The sequence below is a fragment of the Equus caballus genome, chromosome 16 (genome assembly GCF_041296265.1).
Source record: "Equus caballus isolate H_3958 breed thoroughbred chromosome 16, TB-T2T, whole genome shotgun sequence".
NCBI classification, from domain to species: domain Eukaryota; kingdom Metazoa; phylum Chordata; class Mammalia; order Perissodactyla; family Equidae; genus Equus; species Equus caballus.
Genome location: NC_091699.1, coordinates 17,024,980 through 17,046,018, shown reverse-complemented (window position 1 = coordinate 17,046,018; position 21,039 = coordinate 17,024,980). Strand labels below are relative to the sequence as shown.

General features: G+C 42.6%; 1 protein-coding gene across 13 annotated transcripts in view; it reads left to right on the top strand.

Annotated features, from left to right (window-relative positions):
• Positions 1–21,039, top strand: part of ATG7 (autophagy related 7) — a 350,453-nt gene that overhangs the window by 151,467 nt on the left and 177,947 nt on the right. For all 13 annotated transcript variants that reach the window (XM_070237251.1, XM_070237250.1, XM_070237256.1 and 10 more), the window contains 4 exons: positions 5,019–5,213; positions 6,489–6,692; positions 8,396–8,511; positions 14,349–14,424. In XM_070237251.1, coding sequence (XP_070093352.1) covers positions 5,019–5,213; positions 6,489–6,692; positions 8,396–8,511; positions 14,349–14,424 — 591 coding nt within the window. The remainder of the gene's footprint in view (positions 1–5,018; positions 5,214–6,488; positions 6,693–8,395; positions 8,512–14,348; positions 14,425–21,039) is intronic.

Sequence of the window (21,039 nt, the reverse complement as noted above, 5' to 3'; positions counted from 1 at the left end):
CACAAGTCTGCAGGTTGGCTGTGGCTTAGCTGCTGGGCTAGGCTAGGCTCTAGGCTTCAAGTCAGGTTCCAGTCTGCTCTATATGTCATTATTTCAAAATCTAGGCTCAGGGAGCAGCAGTCATCTGGGTTGTGCTCTTCTTATGATGTAAGTTGGAAGTGTAAAAGAGTTGGTAAGAACTTGTCATACCTGTTAAAGTCTCAGCTCAACAATGGCACAGCACACTGTCCTCCATCTCCATCGCCAATGTAAAGCCCAAAGTCAATGGGGTTGGTCATATACTCTGCCTTCCTAGTGGGAGGTCCTGCAAAGTCATATGGCAAAGGGCAAGGACCTATAATTCTATTAGAGGGAGGCAGTGCATAGTCAGGAAGAATAATTCAGACTGTCACTGGAGAGTATTATGAACTCCTCTCAGGGCCCAGACAGACCTTGCTTTGGATCTAAGCTCTACCATTTATTAGTTGCCTGAAATTTTTGCTTGCCCAAATCCTACCTACTGTCTATGACCCAATGCAATTCCTCCCATTTGTTTGTTCAGTTATTCTATTACTTACTCGTTCATTAAATATTTATTTAAGGCCTCCAATGTGCTAGGGACTGGGGAACAAGACAGATGATGTTCCCTCTCCCCTACATGGAGCTTATGGTCTAGTGGGGCACATGGTCAATAACAACTAATTTCATAAACAATTAAATTGTAATAAACACGTGTAATAAACAGGTAGGCCTGACCTAGACTAGACTTCCTGAGGAAGGTAAGTCCTGAAGGATGAGTGGGAGTTAGCTAGACTAAGAGTGGCAAGCTGTCTGTGCAAATGCCTGAGGTCGGAAGCAGCATGGTGCGTCCATGGAAGTGAAGGAAAACTAGATAGCTGAAGCATGGAGGTCAAGGAATGCAGACGAGAGGCTGGGGCGAAAGCAAGGCCAGATCATGCTGGGCCTTAGAGATCAAGTTCAACTTTTCTTGAAACCATCAGCCCACCAGGATTGAGCCTCTTCCTCAGCACTGACATCATATTCCTCTATTTTTGCTATTGGATTATTCAGTCCTTGAGGCCAGGAGCCAGGTCTCTTATACTTTTATCCTTCATGCATTATATAAATCATAACAGATAATGTACAGAACCCTGTAAAGTATGAGTGTAATTCATCAACTTCATGAAAAGTACCTGCGAAACTGTTTCACTTATTGGTTAGCCAGGCTTATGGGATTTTCTTTGTATGATCAGTTTGGTTTAATTTTTTTATTCAACAAATATTTATTCATCACCTTCCTTACAGCAGGCCACAGGGAAAAAAGGCCAGTCCTAAGTGATTAAGACATGAGAAGAACTGCTCTGCCACAAGTACCGTGTCTAATCCCGGGGTTGAATTAACTGAGGAGAAAAAAAAACTAATCTTTAATAAATCAAATAACTATATGAGGTCACCATTTTTTTTTAAAGATGAGCCAATAAAATATAAGATTATGGAGCCATACTAGAGGTTTTAAAACCCAACTCTGGACATCTGCTTCCAACCCTGATGAGTAGCTGATATTGGACCAGCTTTCCTACCATAAACAATTATGCACTTGGATAAAATATGTAAAATGACTCTCTTCAGACAGCGAACACTAGGCAGTAAAAGACTGTGATCCCAGACAGAAGGGAAAGAAAGGATGTTTGTCCCAACTCATTGCATGGAGGCACTTTCTGGCCCATGCCAGAGCCCATGTGGAACCCAAGGAGGTATTCTTGGTCTTGAGGAACTGAGGAAACTGAGATCAGAGTTCAGAGCATCTGAAATGGCTGGAATTTGCAGCACACAGTATCAGACATACAGGAGCTATGCAGAGAAGGAGTTCCAGAAAACTGTCCAGGCAGTACCTTGAGTCTTTGACTGAATATCATGCTCCTCATGTTCAGAGTGTGAGTCTGTAAGCCTGGGCAAAATCCCCACCATTCTGCTGTGAGAAGAATGGGATTCCAGGGCTCCTACAAGGCTGGGAAACATTGGAGTCCCACCTATCCGGAATGGAGGGACCTCATTGAATACGCTGAACCCTTAGGTGATACCTCAGTAAGGCCACAGAATTCAGTATAATAGCTAAAACTACAAAGCTTCTATGAGAACCAGCTTAGTGATCTTGTGATAGTTGAAAATTTCTTAGGACCCAGGAAATACCGACCATAAGTGAAAAAATGGATAACTTGGACTTTTATCAAAATCTAAAACTTCTGTTTCTCAAAAGATACCATTAAGAGAATGAAAAGGCTGGCCAAAACTGAGAAGATACTCAGTGGACGTATATTTGGCAAAACTTTTATCCAGAATACATAAATAATTCTTCCTACTACTCGATAATAAGACAGACAAACCATATTTTTTTTTAAGGGACAAGAGATGTGCACAGGCACTTATTTCATAGTGAAGATCTATAAATGGCTAGAGAATACATGGACATGCTCAACATCAGTAGTCATCAGGGAAATATGAATTAAAACCATAAAGATACATTACTATATACCCACAAAAATGGCCAAAATTAAAAAAAAAAAAAACTGACAGTGATAAATGTCATCAGGCTGTGGAACATCCAGAACTCTCATACTTTTCTGGTAAAACAACCACTTTGGAAATCAGTCTGGCAGTTTCTCACAAAACTAAACACCTACCTAATGACCCAGAAATTCCGCTCTTAGGTATTTGCCCAAGAGAAATGAGAACATACCTACACTAAAAGACTTATACAAGAATGTCCATAGCAGCTTTATTCATCATAGTCAAAATTTAGAAATAACCCAAACAGCTGTCAACAAGAGAATGAACAAACAAATTGAAGTATATTCACACAACGAAAAGGAACGCACTATTGCTAGTCAACAATATAGATGAACCTCAGAAGCATTTTGCTGAGTGAAGGAAGCCAAACACAGACAAGTATATACTGTAGGATACTGTTTATATGAGGTTCTAGAAAAGGCAAAACTAATCTAGGAAAAAGTCGGAACAGTGGTTGCCTCGTGGCGGTGGGGAGTAGCAGGGACTGGCTGGAAGGGCACAAGAGCGCGCTGCAGGGGACGGAAGGTTCTGTATCTTGATACACGTGTGCAGTGGTTGATCCGCAGTTTGTCAGAACACGTTGAACTGTACGCCCCAGATCTGTGTATTTCTCTTTCTATAAATTATACCTCATCCTGACTACACAGTTGGATCATCTGGGGAGTTTTAGAAAATATTGATGGCTGGGCCCACTCTCAGAGATTCCAATTTAAATGGTCTGGGGGAAAGCCTGGGCATTAGGAATTTTTTAAACTCTCTATCTAGGTGCTTCTAATGTGCAACCAAGGTTGAAGACTATTGTGTTGAAACTTGCTGAATTCCAGCCTCAGGCATGTGGACCTAAATGGTGGGCCAAGAGCCAGTGCTATGCAGGCAGTCACTGGCTGAAATTGTAGCAGGCGGAGATTCATTTAGGTTAGCCCCGTGGATGTGGGTGAGGAGCTGTATTGTTGAAAAGGTCAGAATTAGTACTGAGTAATTATGCTTTAAGCTTGGTGTCTTTAAAATACCTACATAATACCTTTTCGAATCAAGCTACCACCATTTAAAATGCTCTGTCGATTGTAATAAGACAGTGAGGTGTTATTATTACTGTTACTGTGGTTGTTGCTTTCCTCATTGTTTATTACAGTCTTTGGTACATGGTAGATGTACACTACTGAATGAATGAGGTCCTGATAGTTGTCTCTGTGGTGTTCTCATTGTTCAAGTGGACTTGTTTTGAACCTTTCTTCTTTCTGAAGTCCTTTGTGCATGGCATCTTTTCCTGCTTTGCTTGCAACTTTTTTCCATTCTTTTAAAAATTGTTGCTATTGTTACTATTGTCTCTTTCTTGAATTCCAGAGATTAGGTTTAAAGTTTAAGATAAGGAGAAAGTAGCTACAATCCATAAAATAGATTTTCTTTTATAAAAAGATCTACTTACCCTGTCCCCTGAGCTATTTTTCCAATAGGTGAGGAGTTTTGGCAAATGAATGAAAAAACTGATGTTTTCACACACCTCCCTGTGGCCAGTGCCGTGCAGAGGATTAAAGGTGCAGTTTGTGATTCTAGAACACATTTTTCTATGGAAAATTAATGTCCCTGGCTTCACCCATATGTGACTCACTGTTTACCAGCTAAGACACTGTGGGGCCTGCAGGGGCATATGATAAATTCCGGAAGCGTTCTAAAGCCCCTGTGGAAAGTGCGGAGTCCCCACACTTGAACAGGACCCAGGTCACCGGGCAGCTTCTACTTTGGACAGAGAATGAAGCTTCACTTCAGTAACCCACTCTGCTGTCGCACCCACCCCCACCCCCAGCCCCGTCCCCTAAACCAATATCTGCACCCTCCTAAGTAGATTTTCCAGCCAATAGTTAGCAAGTAGAGGTTTTTGGTTTTGAGGTTTTTTGTTTTCTTTTAATGCATGTATCCCTAAGAAGATTAAGGCAGGACTCTCAGTCATTCTAATCTTATGTGAATGCATAAATCAAATCATTTTTGTTATAACATCCCATTTGGAGGTGTTATACATTAAGGAAGTGGAGGGGAGGGCAATTTGGGAATGACTAGGGAGAGATGGCTCGCCTGGACAGAGAGGACCTGGACAGACAGAGGGCATTTTGAAGAGGTTTCTTGGCCTCATATTGTAGGAAAGAGCCAAAGATACACAGTTTTCTCCAGTGTTCTGCTTGCCTCAGAGGGAAAGTCCCCCCGCTCCCACTTTGGAACTGCAATCTGTGTGTCCCTGCTTGCGGCTTTATCCAGGCTCAGACACCCTGGGGTGACAGGACAAGGTGGTCTAGGATACAGAGATGAAGAAGGTGGAGGGCACGGAGAGCAAAAGGAAAAAGTAGTGTAATCACTCATGGAGAAACGTTTGGTTGTGAGTGACCATGCATACATGCTTGTAGCTATGGGGAGACATGGGCTCTGAGATGCTGCGCCCACCTTTGCTTCAGACATCATGTGTCTGGATGTTTCCCTAGAATGCCAGAGGGTTCAGCATGAGCATCCCCATGCCCGGACATCCAGTGAACTTCTCCAGCGTCACCCTGGAGCAAGCCCGCAGGGATGTGGAGCAACTAGAGCAGCTCATCGAAAGCCATGATGTCGTCTTTCTACTGATGGACACCAGGGAGAGCCGCTGGCTTCCTGCTGTCATTGCTGCGAGCAAGAGAAAGGTAGAGTGTGTGGATCTTGTCTCTGGGGCTCTTGTCTCTGGTTGTGCCAATGCACCATCACCCTAGAGGGAGAACTGTCCCCAATCTGCCCTTTTTCCAGGAAAGAGCTGTGCTTTGTGTGACCTAGTGACATGGTGCCAAAGGGCTTACACTGCAGAGTCTGTCTTTGCCTCACACACATCATCCAGTATAATAGCTGTCCTTTACTGTTTGGTTTTCATAGCAACCCTTTGAGGTACTCTACGCTAGAAGGAGTACTCTGCTTAGATTACAGCGTAAGCTCCAGGAGGACAAAGACTTCGCCTCATTCCCTACTCTTTAGTCGGTGACAACTTCAAGGGGCCAACAGTAGTGAGTGGTTAAATAAATCATGGTACATATTCATGATAGAATAGTATGCAGCCATTCACAGTTATGTTCTCAAAGAATTTTAATAACATGGAAACACTACTTTATATTAAATAAGCAAGATACAGTATTGTATATATTTTATATCAATTATATTTATATATAAACATATATAGTCATTTATATCTATGTCTGTTTATCTAGAGAGAGAGGAGATGGGACAAGAAGAAGGGAGAAAGGAAGGGAGGAATGGGAGAGAAAGGGAGAAAATAACAAAAAGAAATACCCCAAACTGTTAATAGTAATTGTTTGAGCTGTGAGATTGTGATTTTTGTTTTCTTTTCTAGTATGGTTTTATTTAATTTTTCCAACTTTTACAACAGAAATTTGGGAGAATAAGTTAAATTACAACCAAGAGAAGATCTTATAGTATAAATGAAAAAAACCTGTGCTTAAAAAAATGTACATGAAAGGGGAATTATATGGTATGTGAATTATATCTCAATAGAGCTGTTATGAAAAAAAATCTGTGTAGACGTGACAGAGGATAGCATAATGATGGAAAGAATGAGGCTGAGAACTATCGAGAGTTGGTTTTCTACACCTGTCTCTTACCAGCTGAATGACCTTGGGCAAGTTGTAGAAGCAATCTCTCTGACTTCCAGTATTCTCAGCCGTAAAGAGGGAATGTTTGCTGGAAGTTTAAAATGGAACTAAGTGAAATAATTTGTTAATCATTTGTCAAGTCTTTTGCATTTAAAAAGCCCTTAGTATTGGGTAGCTTTTACCAACATTAGCTTCTAGAATCTACACTTACGTCCAAATACTTATAAAATAAATTTTAAAAGTTGACCAGATATGAAATTAGCCATGGCTTAAAATAAAAGCATCTCTTAACTCTGGTCTTTTTTTCCTTGAAACCTGAAGCTGGTCATCAATGCTGCCCTGGGATTTGACACATTTGTTGTCATGAGACACGGCCTGAAGAAACCTAAGCAGCAGGGAGCCGGGGACTTGCGTCCCAGCCACCCTGTGGCACCTGCCGACCTCTTGGGCTCATCGCTTTTTGCCAACATCCCCGGCTACAAACTCGGCTGCTATTTCTGCAATGATGTGGTGGCCCCCGGAGATGTAAGTGGATTACTTTGTGGTTCCAAGTATTTCCTACAACTGTCTTGCCTACTAGGGCAGCGAGACCCAGCTCTTTCCTTTATGACTATTTAAGTATTGTCTTTTAACAAAGAGAAGAATTCTCCAGTTTTGGGGGTGGCATTATTCTACTATGAGCCTTGATTGGCACCATCATAAATGTAATGACACACCGTTTTTGTGGAAAGCTCAGCATGGAAAGTGCAGGATAGCCTGGTCCCTGGCAGCGCCCAGCAGTGTATGCTGTGCTTATCTTAGTGAAGAGAGCATTAAACGAGGAATCCGAAGACCTAGACTGCAGTCTGGGCTTGGACACTGCCTCGTGGGGTAATTCCAAACGAGTCTCTTGGGCTCCTTGTGCTTCTGCAAAATGGAGCTGGGGCCATAGGCTTGTCAGATTTGCGAGTAAAGATACAGGATTCCCAGTTAACTCTGAATTTCAGGTAAATAATGAACAATTTTTTTAGTGTAAGTTATGTCCCATACTATATTCGAGACGTACTTATACTAAAAAAGTATTTGTTGCTTATCTAAAATTCAAATTTAACTGAGCATCTCGTATTTTATTTGCTAACCCCAGTAGGGGAGGGAAGAATACTTTCCCTGGCAACCCACAGTCCAAGGTGGAAAGTGCCCTGAACAGCAAGTGATAGCCCATTCAAATGTCAGATTCTATAGCCTGCATGCCACCACGCAAGGCAGAGTCCGTGGGAATGGTCCTCTGTCAGAAGAGATACTCATTTCTGGTGAAGCAAAGCAGAGGTGTTTTCTGGACCCTCATCTCCATTTTCCCCTTCTTTTAAAACCTATTCCTTAAGAACTCATACCTCTTTTGGATGACTGGCTTTTATGTTCTCCCAGTATAGAGGGAAAAAGATAAATATTCTCTTCTGTGAAAAGGATGGCTTTATGGTCTCCATCACGGTGTCATAATATACAGCTGGTCCTGTTCTTTCATTATTACCAATAAGTAGCGTTAAGGGTCATTTGCAGTAAAGTCACATCTGTTTATAAAGCAAGATTTTCAGTCAAAATTATTTCTAATAACCCCTTAATGTGCCTAGAGCTGGAAGGTCAGAATTTTCTTTGGTTAAACTAACAAAGGCTGTGTTTGGAGCCACGTTGTAGCAAAAATACTTGTATTGAAGCCCTCTGTTCACACTCATGGTGACAAGATGCCCACACTGTGAGAGGCACATAGGAACTGAGGACTGCAGGAATAGCAAATCATTGCTGCCATCTCACAGGCGCTGTGAGGCATTAGCTCAGTTAGAATGACAAGGCAGAATCATCTGCACTGTTCAAATGGTTACACTTCTCTGTGTCTCTGTCTCTTAACTACCAAGCACAATAGAGTTGAACTGGGTCAGTTAAAAGAGCACAAGTTGCATCTCCACTATATGAGGCAGCTAGGCCCTTGTTTTGGTTGATATCCTGCTGTCTTTAATTTGTCTGTAACTGCTCATTCATTTTAGTATATTACCTCATTTAGTTACCTAAATTGTATATTTTGGGGTTTCTTTGGTACCTGCAAGAAATAATATTATTTGAGGCTCAATGTTCTTTGCCAGCAGTGAGCATCTGGTTGTGTTGTATAGCTTTATTTGGAGGAGTTTCGTGCTTCAGACAGGTAGAGTTGAGTGGAGTAAAGCTCTGAGCACACGTCAATGATTATTTCACTGTAGTCAACCAGAGACCGGACCTTGGACCAGCAGTGCACTGTGAGTCGTCCAGGATTGGCCATGATTGCAGGAGCCCTGGCCGTGGAATTGATGGTCTCCGTTTTGCAGCATCCAGAAGGGTGAGTTTGCTGTTTAGAGATGGGTGTTTAAACAAAGAAAGCTTTTGTGTCTCCCTTGGCCTTTTCTCAGTCTAACTCTTCTGAGAATTGTGTTGCTTTTTATATTCTCAAAAAAACACAAGACTTAAAAAACCTGGTCTGATTCTTTGGCCTGGAAGAACTTGTCATGTGATCTTTGGGGCTACATCTCTGCATCCTTCTGGAACTGAGCTCTACTTCTAGAGTTATTTGGTAACTGATGATAAGGAAGAGTAAAAATTTAGGTAGGGGGCCTTAGGAACTTCATGCTTTTATTCTGTTAGTAAGTTTTGATCTCCTTAGCCCCAAACATTTGTAAGGCAATATATGACTCACATATGCTAGCAATTGCTCTTGGCTATATGTAACAGATCTGTCTGCAGTGACTTAGCCAAGTGGGGCTTTATTTTTCTTATGCAGCAGGAAGCTCAGAGGCATGCAATCCGGGCTGGTATGAAGGCTCTGTTATGCCGTCAGGGACTTGAGTTCCTTTTTATCATTCACTCGGCCACTCTTCGCTTTCTTCCTTACGCTTGTCACCTTGTGGTTACAAGATGACTGGTCTACCTCCAGTGTTGCCTCTGTGCTACAGTTAAGAAGAAAGGACTGATCAAAGGATAAAAGTTGTGCTCAGGTTAGTCTTCCACCTTTTAAAGAGCTTTCCTGGAAGACTCACCCATTGATTCTAACTGTTGTATCACATGGCCACTCTTAGCTTCGAGGAAGACTGATGGATGTAGTTGTTTTGGCTGGATACACTGCTTCTCTGAATAAAACTGTGATAAGATAGAAGTGGAGAATGGATGTTGGGTAGGCAACCAGCAGTGTCTGTGTACTCATTTTAAAAAACTCTGTATAGGGGCCGGCCCGGTGATGCAGTGGTTAAGTTCACACGGTCTGCTTCTCAGTGGCCTGGGGCTTGCCAGTTTGGATCCTGGGTGCGGACATGGCACCACTCGGCAAAAGCCATGCTGTGGTAGGCGTCCCACATATAAAGTAGAGGATGATGGGCACGGATGTTAGCTCAGGGTCAGTCTTCCTCAGCAAAAAGAGGAGGATTGGCGGCAGATGTTAGCTCAGGGCTAATCGTCCTCAAAAAAAAAAAAGAAAACAACTCTGTATATATTTTAAACCCTGCAAGGTATTATTATTGTTATATAGTTAATATTCATTTAGTTTTGCTAACATTTCCTTTTTTGTTGCTTTTCATTTCTTTTGGTATCTTGAAGCTTCCAACCAAGGACATTTTCCTTCTGTCTGAAGAATACCCTTTATTATTTCCTTTAGAAATGCTAGTGACAAAGACATTTCAGTTTTTGTTTGTCTGAAAGTGTCTTTGTTTTATCTTCAAGTTTGAAGATATTTTCTTTGGGTATAGAATTCTAGGTTGGTGGTCATTTTCTTTCAGCACGCTGACAGTATAATCCTGTCGTCTCTGGCTGCCTTTATCCTTGGTGAGGAGTTGGGTGTTTATCTCATTGCTGCTCCTTTGATACAGTTGGTTTTTCTCCCTCTTGCCCTCCCCACAGTTTCTTTTAAGATTCTCATTGTCTTTGGGTTTCAGGAGTTGGACTATGATATACCTACCTCTGTATTTATTCTGATTGTTTTTTCTAGTACTTCTTGAATCTATGTTGATGTTTTTCATCTGTTGTGGAAAATTCTCAGCCATTATCTGTTATAATATTGCTTCTGCTCCTTTTTCTCATGCTTCTTTCCTTTTAAGACTTCAGCTGCATATCAGAATCAATTTATGCTACTTTTTGTATTTTCCGTCATTTTGTCATTCCTTGTTTTGGTCTGGCTATTTGCTTTTGGCTTTTCTTCCAGTTTAATGGTTCTCTCTTCTTCTGTGTCTAATATATGTTAAAACCATTCATTGAATTTTTAATTTCATTATTAAATGTTTCAGTTCTTACATTTCCATTTGATCTTATTTTACACATTTCCTGTTCTCTGCTGAAATTGTGATTTCCGTCTTTTTGGTTCCTTAAAAACATTTAATCATGTTTTCCTTTTAAGTCCTTATCAGATATCTCTATTGTCTGGATCTCCTGTGAGTCTTTTCCTATTGTCTATTGTTTTTCTTGGTTTTGGGTTATGTATTATCTCCTTATATACCTGGTGTTTTGGGTATTTATTTATTTGTTTGCAGGGGAAGATTTGCCCTGAGCTAACATCTGTTGCCAGTCTTCCTCTTTTGTTTTTCCCTCCCCCAAGCCCCAGTGAATGGTTGTATATCCTAGTTGTAAGTCATTTTGTTTTTTTTTTAAACAAAACCTTTTTATTATGAAAATCAAATATATATGAAAGAAGATATATGTAAATAAGATAATAAACTGCCCTGTTTATACCACCCGGCTCCAACAATTACCAGCACATAGCCAGTCATCATTTGCCTGTACAGGCGTACCTCAGAGGTATTGCAGGTTTTGTTCCAGACCCACTGCAATAAAATGAATGTCGGAATAAAGCAAATGTCACAATAAAGTGAGTCACACAGATTTTTTGTTACCCAATACTTATAAAGTTATGTATACATTATACCATAGTCTGTTAAGCATGCAATATCATTATGTCTAAAAAACAATGTACATACCATAATTAAAAAATATTTTGTTGCTAAAAAATGTTGGGCCTGGTCCAGTGGCTGAGTGGTTAAAGTTCTGCATGCTTCACTTGCAGCGGCCCGGGTTCATGGGTTCAGATCCTGGATGTGGACCTACTCCACTCACCAGCCATGTTGTGGAGGTGTCCCATATACAAAAAAATAGAGGAATATTGGCACAGATGTTAGCTCATGGCTGATGTTCCTCAAGCAAAAAAGAGGAGGATTGGCAACGGATGTTAGCTCAGGGCAATCTTATTCAGCAAAAAAAAAAAAAAGTGCTAACCATCATCTGAGCCTTTGATGATTCTTAATCCTTTTTGTTTGTGGAAGGTCTTGTAACAAACACAATATCGTCGAAGCACAGTAAAGTAAAGTACAGTAGAGCAAGGTGTGCCTGTACTGCTATGCACATTTTTTCTCCCCACGTGGGCTTATTTTAAAGCAAATTCAAGACATAGCATTTCATTCATAAAAATGTATCTTTTTAGTATGTACCTCTACTATTTTTACATATAAAAACAAATTAAAGGCAATTCCTTAATATCATCACATATTTAATCAGTATTCAAATTTCCTCAGTTCCTTGAATCTGCTTGGTTATTTTTGATTGAGTATTGGACGCGATACGCAAAACATTACAGAGATGATGTGATTTACATCTTCTTCTGGCAGACTGCTAGGCCAAGTGGACTAGCAGCCCTGGAACAACTAAATTCAATTAGGGCTTATCTGTTTCTGGTTCACCCTTGCTGAGGATGTAGCTCCCATTGGTTCCAACCCAAAGTCTGGGACATTTTCCATGGTTCCTCTTGATTGGCAGACTTCACACTCTGGTTTTTTCCCTCCAGCCCCGTGAGTCTGTCAGTATCTGATCCCATGCCCACTGCCTCAGAGGTTGGCAATCACCTTATGGAGGAAAGCTCCCCTTGCAAATGCCTGGTTTACCTCTGTGGGCTGCTCACAGATCTTGGCTCTGCAATTCTTCCCCACCTTGATAGCTCTCTGATGCTTCCAAGCAAAGGTTTTTATACTTTGTCTAGCTTTTCTATTTGTTCTCAGTGGGAGGGTTGGTCCTGACCACCTAGTCCACCAAGACCATGTCAATTTAAAAAATCTCTTTTAATTTATTGAACACTTATGATGTACTAGGCTTGCATGTGAGAGTAAAGAAATGAGTGGGCTGGTGTGTTTGGTTGCAACTTGACTTTGAGCCTTTTAGTAATCTATGTGTTTAACACTTTGTATATACGTTATGTTAAGGATACAAAAATTAGCACAATTGTGATCTGGACACCCTATCTCTATGACTCATGAACAATAGAGTTAGTTCATCTTGTGATGAGTAAAAGTGAGACAAAAATGAAATTAATTTTAAAAATAAAGTCAGTAATTTAAAATAAGAAAGAGGAAAGGAAGAGAAGAGAAAAGGAAAAGAATTGAAAAAAGAGAAAAGAAAAAAATTAAATAATTTAAGAGTTTCTTAAACTGTCTGCTCAAGTCTTTGCTGTCAAATGTCAGATGGTGAAGACAGACTGAAGTCAAACAGGTATTTATACCTGACTGTATGACAAATACACTGTGATTAATTTTATTTCTCAAACACTTATATAGTGCTTACTCTGTGCTAGGCACTGTTCTAAGCACTTTACAAATAGTAACTCATTTAATCCTCAGAGCAGACCTGTTAGGAAAGAAACCATTATTAGTCCCAGTTTTGGTGGGGAAGTTGAGGCACAGAGAAGATAAGTAAGTTGCTGAAATTCCCATAACTGGTAAGCGTTGATGCTGGGATTTAGCTCAGCCAGTGTGGCTCCAAACTCTGTTGTTTTTTTTTTTTTTTTAGATTTTATTTTTTCCTTTTTCTCCCCAAAGCCCCCGGGTACATAGTTGTGTATTCTTCGTTGTGGGTTCTTCCAGTTGTGGCATGTGGGACGCTGCCTCAGCGTGGTCTGATGAGCAGTGCCATGTCCGCGCCCAGGATTCGAACTAACGAAACACTGGGCCGCCTGCTGCGGAGTGCGCGAACTTAACCACTCGGCCACGGGGCCAGCCCCTCCAAACTCTGTTTTTAATCACTCTGCTATGCTGCTTGTAATATAGGCAGGGGAGAATTGAATTTTCAAAAGATTTGTAAAGAATTGGAAAGAATTTCCAATTCTCAGAAATTAACATGACTATTCTATTTATTGTGTGACTCAGAGCTTTTCTATGCAGTTGGAGAGACGGCCTCACTACAATGTTGGTAGCACATGTAACTAGTCTAGATACTCCAGAGTTAAATGAAAATAAGCAGCTTTTTGTGTCTTCCTCTCATCTCTGTCACCGATGTGGCTCTGCCTGCCGTCTAAGTGTATGTGGCCTCCTGACAGGAAGTATTTGGGATAAAATCCTAGAGAGCAGATTCTACGGTTCCCTGACACTGACCCCTCTCTCTGCCAACATTTGCCTTAGTCATAGGTTAAAACTACGTCCTGGGGCTGGCACAGTGGCATAGTGGTTAAGTCCGCATGCTCCACTTCGACAGCCTGGGGTTCTCAGGTTCAGAACCCGGGTGTGGACCTACACACCACTCATCAAGCCATGCTATGTTGGCATCCCACATACAAAATAGAGGAAGATTGGCACAGATGTTAGCTCAGGGACATAAGTAAACATCACACCACAGTTCAGGAAGGAGTGCTTTCCTTCTCCTGCCCAATTAATTCCTCATTTTTCTTTCTTCTTCCTCCATTTTGGTAGCATTTACACCACCTCAGAAGTTAAGATTGGAAAGTTTTCCATTTTAAAATTTCAATACAAAAATATGCTGTGGTGTTTTACAAGACCATCTCAGAATAGGGGAATTAATATTTATTGCTTTATCATGTACCAAACATTGCACTTGGCAATTTATCTAACTTATTCCTAATTTATTCCTCACACCATCTCATTCCTATTTCACACGTGATGGGCCTGAAGCACAGAGAAGTTAAGCAGCTTGCTTATGGTCACAAACTCTGGTCTTTCTGACTCCAAAACTCAGGCATTTTTTTAGTACTCTTCTGCCTTCCCTGCCAGCAAAATTGGTTTCTCGCTAGCCTGTGCTGCTTTGCAAGGGGCATTTTGGTTAACCTTATAAATCTTACGTGGACCTCCTGCAGATCATGCTCACAGATGTTAAACATAAACTTTTATGAAATGAGCAGCTCTAATTGTTTCCTTTTCTCAGGGGCTATGCCATCGCCAGCAGCAGTGACGACCGCATGAATGAGCCTCCAACCTCTCTTGGGCTCGTGCCTCACCAGGTTAGTGATTTGCAAATGAAATCACAGTTCTGGACCGGATCCCAGTGGTGCAGGGGGAAAGCATTTGGGGTCACTTTACCCTGCCATCCGCCCAGCCCACCTCTTCTCCATCCTACTTATCCTCCAGCTACCCTGGAATTTCAGTGGGAGTGCTTTATGACCACCTGGGAGGTATCCCATTCCGCGGGATGGTGATGAGAAGAAATCATGAACAGGCAGCATTACCCAGAGTCTTGATGCATTTAGCATGTTGACTAGAGGTCTCACAATGGAGGAGAGAAGGAAGAATGGGCTTTGGACTCAGCTAGACAGCAGCATAAATCTCAGCCCTGCATTAGTAAGAGGACCTTCCATGGTCAGGTCACTACACTTCTCTGAGCCTAGTTCTCTTGTCTATAAAACAGAGACAGTAATACTGACCTCATCTGGTAGTTGCAGAGATTAGAGATGATATCTAGAAAGGGCTCAGCAACAGTGCCAGCTATGTCATAGGCTCTCAGTAAGTGATGCCCGCTGTGTTTGTTGCTCTTCTTTGTTACTGTTATTGACTCCCCGCCAGATACAAAGCCTTTCTGGGCACGCATGGGAAAACCATTAGAAGTGTGCAGCACCACCAAAAAGTGGGGTGGCTTTTCAGAAAAACAATCTGAAGCATCATGAGGAAGGTCCATTCCATTGAAAGTGAAAAAGAAAGAAAAGTAGTGGAATGAAAATTTAGAATTCCTGTTGCCTCTTCAGTAATTTGTGTTACTGTATTTTTGGAGGACTGAAGAGGTTTTCTGGTCTTGCTTTTTGGAAGTCATCTCTCTAGGTTTGATACATGTATGTCAGTCTGTAATAGGAGGGCTGTCTCCGTGAGCAAAGCGGTGATAGTGCCCGACAGTCCTGTCTGGGATCTGCAAGGACAGACACACAGATGAGTGCAGAGAGCAGAGTGACTCACTCAATTGACATTTGTATCTCTCTGCCTCCCCACTGCCCACCTCCTATCATCTAGGACAGCGCTATCATTTTCCAGTTGAGGATGAGAATCAGAAGAAGGGGAATTACTTGCTCACGGTCACAGAGAGAGGCATGGATGAGCCACAGTCCAGACCTAAACTTGGCACTCCGGCCACGGCTCTTTCTGAGGCTTTGTGAGTGGAAAGAGCCCTGGCCTGCACGTGGAGAGAGTTAGCTTTGAATCACTCCTCTGGCCCTCTTGCACTAGGTGACCTTCATAGACCTTGTTGTAGGTCACTTACCGTCCCCAAGCCTCAGTTTCCATGTCGGTAAAAGCGGGTGCTTTACCTTGTGTCCAGGATTATGTCTGTGACAAGTCTTTGTAAATCGTAAAACACTGTGCAAATGTGACTTTTCCAGCCTGCCTCACACAAGGTGGCATTTATTTGACATGAATGTGTTCACCTTTTCTACAGAAATATTTGAAGTAGGACCCAACAGACACTGTAATAACTCTCCAGTGTGTGGAAGCTGTCCTCCAGAGCCGACTCTGCTGCTTATGCTCTCGGGTCTCATGCGCCTCCGTTCCCTCTTCCCTTCTTCATACCTCCTTCCCTTTCTTCTGACCTTGAGATGCGCCCTCATCTCCTTTACGGATTTCATGCTGAGAAGGGCCTTGATTAAATTTTTAGTCATGCCCCTGCACCGGTTTCCGTCTTTCAGTCCTTTATGTTAAATCACTGCGGTTGTAGTTTTCTCAGTGCTGAGGCCAGAGGGCAAAACAGTCTCTTTACAGAAGGGATCCAGTGTCAAAATGCATGTGCCCATGTTTTTAAAGTACTATGGCAACTAATCCCTCTCAGTGTTATTTACCCCCACTGAGTCTTGCAACTGTTTGTCATTCACCAACTCTTCTAGTTCTTTCTCCTCGTTTTTAAGTGTCTGAAGGATTATTTTGGTTGTTGGCCATCTCTTCATTTGGCCTTTTCAAAGGCTGAAGAATAACGCAGCCATATATGGGAAAAGCCTAGTGTGTGTGTGTGAACTTGCTCACATTATTTCACGTTTCAAGCCTTTATTTTTAGCTTCTTTCTAAAAAAGAAAGTGGAGAAAGAACTTTGAAATTAATCAGAGTTGTGCGGTGCCTATTTATAGTCTTTACATTTCTCCTTTTTTAAGTGGAGCGAGTCCATTTATGCAACTGTGTTTTGATTAGGAGAACAGCGTCTGCACAAAAACCCTGGGCTGAGTTGCAGTGCCTTGGTGCAGACTCAGCACTTCCCTCCTCCTCTTCCTGGCTCTCGGAGACAAATGATTTCCTGTTGGAAAGGAACTTGGTAAACCCCTTTGTGTGCTTTTGTATACAAAGAACGGCCAGTGACGCTCCCTGGGCTCATTTTTCTCAGTTCCCCAAAGGAGCGTGTTTATTAATTGGCCCCTGTGGAATGAGATGTAGTGGAAAAGTGATAGTCCTTGGACCAGAATCACAAGGCCCCCCACCAGCAACTCATTGTGTAATCTGGAGAAAGCTGCTTAACTTAGCTGTGCTCCCTGTGTCTCTGCTCTCCTCCTCGTCAGACCTGGGAGGCCTGAGGATGACTTAGTTGGTCTCTCTGAGACCACAGGCAGAATTTGGCCCATCCAGAGGTTGGTCAAGTGCAGAAAAAAGCTTGATTAGGCCCTGAAATTCAGTGATATTCAGCCTGAAAAAAACCTCTTATTGAATTTGAAAACCGTAAAAAAACCATTTGAAGGTGAGAAAATAGGCTTACGGGGTTGTTCTTTTTTAAAGTCTTGGGCCCAGTGTACATGCATGGGATTCTGCAAGCAGGCAGCAATCAGTATATGCCACTTTCTATCTATAGAGAGAGTGATTTTTTATTTAAGTCATCATTTTATTGATATGTAAAAGACATAGAGGTAATCGTGCAGATCATTAAGTCTACAACTGGAATTATCACAAGATGAGCACTCACATACCCAGCAGACAGATCAAAATAAAATGTTATCAAGCATCTCCCAAACCCCTCATGCTTCTCCCAATTGCTGTCACCTTTCTACAAAGAGGCAAGCATCTCTTGACTCTCAACACCATGGGAGACTTTTGTCTAATTTTGAGCTTTCCATAAATGAAATCATATAGTGTATAACTCTTTGGAGTCTGGCTTCTTTTGAAGAGAGAATTTTTTCATTGTAAATCTTAGCGTAGTATTGTCCCCTCTGCTTCCCATCAAGTGGGATCTTTTATTATATTTTATTTTTTAAAGTTATTTTTTCCTGGCTCCTGGAGTGGTGGCTGAGTTCTGTGAGGCCAGACCCTTTTTCTGGTTCTTGGGTAGAAGGCACAGTTCAGGAGTTATAAAATATACAGGCCACTCCTGATATCATCCAGGAAGTTGGTTTGCAGGTGGGTGAGAGACCCTGAATGTGACAGAAATTAGCAGCCTATGGAGCTGCTGGTTATTTGGCTGGACATCCCTTAACGAGTGAGCAGCAAGGTGGCAGCGCGACAGCCATCCAAACACCACAGTCACTAGCAGAGTAGTCTTGCTTTCACCCCACTGGTGGACCAAGCTGTTCACATTTGTTGTCTTTGGGTAAATGTACTCTTGGTTCTCAACTGCTGTGAATAAGACCCTGAATGTGTATTCCCTTCCTTGGGGTTTGGACTTCCCAACCCCATGGTTCTCTCAGGCTCTTCAATTCTTTCTTTCAGTTACTTTCAGAAAAGTAGAACAAAGCCTGAACTAGGGCAGGACCCTGGGAGGGAGCCGGCCTGGGAAATCTCTGAGACCCATATGAGGCAGACCTGGGGTCTCCAGCCACGTCTTGGACTACTGTTTGTTTGGCCCGTCTGCACAGGCTGTGCCCCACGAATCCTCAGGCCTTTAGCTTTTAATAAGGTCTCTTTACTGTGCTCAGAAATGCTTATCTCGGTGTGCCTCTAGGGATGTGGATGGACTGACTGCTGAGGAAGGAGGTTAGGAAGATAAGCAATGAGAGCATATTTCCTGAAATGTAGCCCAAGGAAAGGAATCTCCTTCCCCCTCTGGTTCTCTACCCCTCAGATTGATGTCAGTAGAAATAGCAGGAAAAATGGCCAGTGCAAATGTCCGCTGTGTCACCATGCCGGCTGCTGTGGTTTGTGACCTAGTCATCCTCCTTCCTTCCCTCCAACCGTCCCTTCAGCTGATGAGTCTCTCTCTGTGCCAAGCACCATTAGGTTCAGAGAAGGTAAGTAACTGGCACAAGATCACTCAGTGTTTAGTTCCATTTGCTTTTGGAGTCATCCAAGGTGGTAGATGTATCCCAAGCCATTTGGATATAGTGGAATCTGTTGCAATGGGGAGGTACCTGAATAGAAGGAGGGATCTGGGTACAAGACGTGACGATGTCTGAGCTTCCTGTGTGAGGGCCTAGAAGAAGAGAGGGCGATTCCATTTCCTTGGTATGCAAGGCAGAGGATAAATTATAGATAGTGTCAGAATTCAAAAGCATCTCAAGATAGCATCTCTGGAGCCACGAAGACTTGGACATAACTCTCAGTTAGAGGATGTTACTTGTGCCCCACGAGTTTTGCTTACCTGCTGAGTCTGTCCTGTTTGAGAGGCTCTGTGATCATACAGGTCTGATTAGAATCCCAGCTTTGCCTCTTACTTTCATATTCATCCATTCATTACCTCATGTTCCAAAAGGATTTAAGACAGCTCTTGCACCCATCACTGTGTGACCTTGGGCAGGTTATTGATCTTCCCTGAACCTCATGTTTTATATCTATAAAATGGGGATAGTAATATAATAAAGTCTTGGAATTCGTGTACAGAATAATTTACATGATATTTACTGAGCGCTAGCACTGTCTGGGCACGTAAGAGACACTTGCAAATGTTGGTTTTCTCTTTCTCTTTCAATGAAAATGGAGCTTGTCTGCTCTCCTAAAAAGAAAGGTACAAAGAATCTCTTAGAACTCTGGAAGCGAAGGTTGGAAGGATTAGCTTCCTTCTTCAGTACTTTCTAAGGATGATGCTGGCTCATTTTCCACTTAGTTCTTCTGCCTCTTGGTGACTCCAGTGGGAGGATGAGAGGTGGGTCAGTGGTGGTTGCTGAAGCTGTTGTCTGAAACAAAGGCCACTCTGGTGTGCCTGGGGTTTTGCAATTGCTACACTCTCCATTTTGGCATTGAGTTTAAGAGTCTTTTCCACATCCAAGAGAGAGCTGGAGTTTGAAGTTAGTTTTTATTTATGCAGACTCCACGCTCTAGAAATACTGCTTGGCTGCTGGAAACTGGTGTGAAGTTAAAGCAGCAGGTTTCAGTGGGGGTTGCAGCTCTGCCTTCTCAGAATGACTGTTTCTGGGCATTGGATCTTTACTTCCCACTGAGGCGAGGTGGGCTTGGGGTCCACGCTGATCTTACTTAGCTTAGGTGTGAACACCTCCAGGGGTGGCCAGAAAGGAAGGATTCCTTTCTATTCCTGATCTGTTTATTTTGTAGCCAGGTGGCCATAAGTGACTGAAGATAATTTAGTCCACTCAGGCCTTGATAGTAGCCATCTACATATTGAGTTTTTGTTTCTTGGGGGGTAGTTTTTTTTAAATTCTTTCAGTCTTCTCTCTCTTTCCTCCTTTCTTTTTACCCCCTCCTTGCCTTGAAGCTTTCTTCCCCTTTGTGGCTTTAGAGCCAGAACTCAGATTCCTGGCTTTCCCACTTGATACTTGTGTAACCTTGGGCAAGCCATACCACTTCCCTGAGCCTCCATTTCTTTATCTGGAATATGGGGGAAGGTCACAGGATAGTAGTGAGGCCAAAATGAGATGAGTATGTGAAAACACCCGGGAGTCCTAGATACCGGCTGGCACTTAATAAGTGTTAGTGCTCTTCCCCCTCCCTCCCTCATTTTGCACACTACTCCAGGACGTGCCTTCCTGCATGGCTTCCAGGGTCAGGAGGAGCAGTTGTTTATGTGGAAGGGAAAGGGAGAGGAGTAAGCGCTTTAGGGGAGTCATGGGAGAGGCGAAGTCGATGGGTGAGAAGGGTGCTCGGTGAGTTTGAGGATCTGAAAGGCAGCCCGTGCACCTGTAAAGCCGAGAGTTGGGAGAGCACAGTGGAGCAGGAGAGGCAGGCAGGATCACGTAGGACATTTTGAAGATTTAGACCTTCAACCCGGGGACAGTGGAAAGCCATTGACAAGTTATAAGCTGAGACTTGACATGGTAAGTTTCGCCTGCTGCGTGAATAGACTGGAGGAGATGTGAGTGGGTCTAGGTATAGAATTGGAGTCATTTAATCTTTAAGTGGAGACTGTCTCATGCAAGGGTTCCCACATCTGGCTGTGTATCAGAATCACCCCAGGAGCCATTTCAGAATACACATTTCCCAGCCCTCTTCAAGATCCACTGAGCGACAGCCTCCAGGGACCTTAGGCGTGTGTGAACCCTCGCTGCCATCTAAAAAAGAGCTTTTTGGTGGCATCATATGGGACAAAGTACATAACTCATCAGGGTAACAGCCCAAATCCTGCTCTTTGAACATGCCTTTGAGTTTTGCGCTTCCAACACTAGTTCTGTTTCCAAAAGGACTGTTGATACTTTGTCCCCAGCCCCAACAGGTGGTCCTGCCAGGAACCTTTGGATGCTAATTAGACCTGCAGGTGTGCCTAATGAGTTCTCAGGACC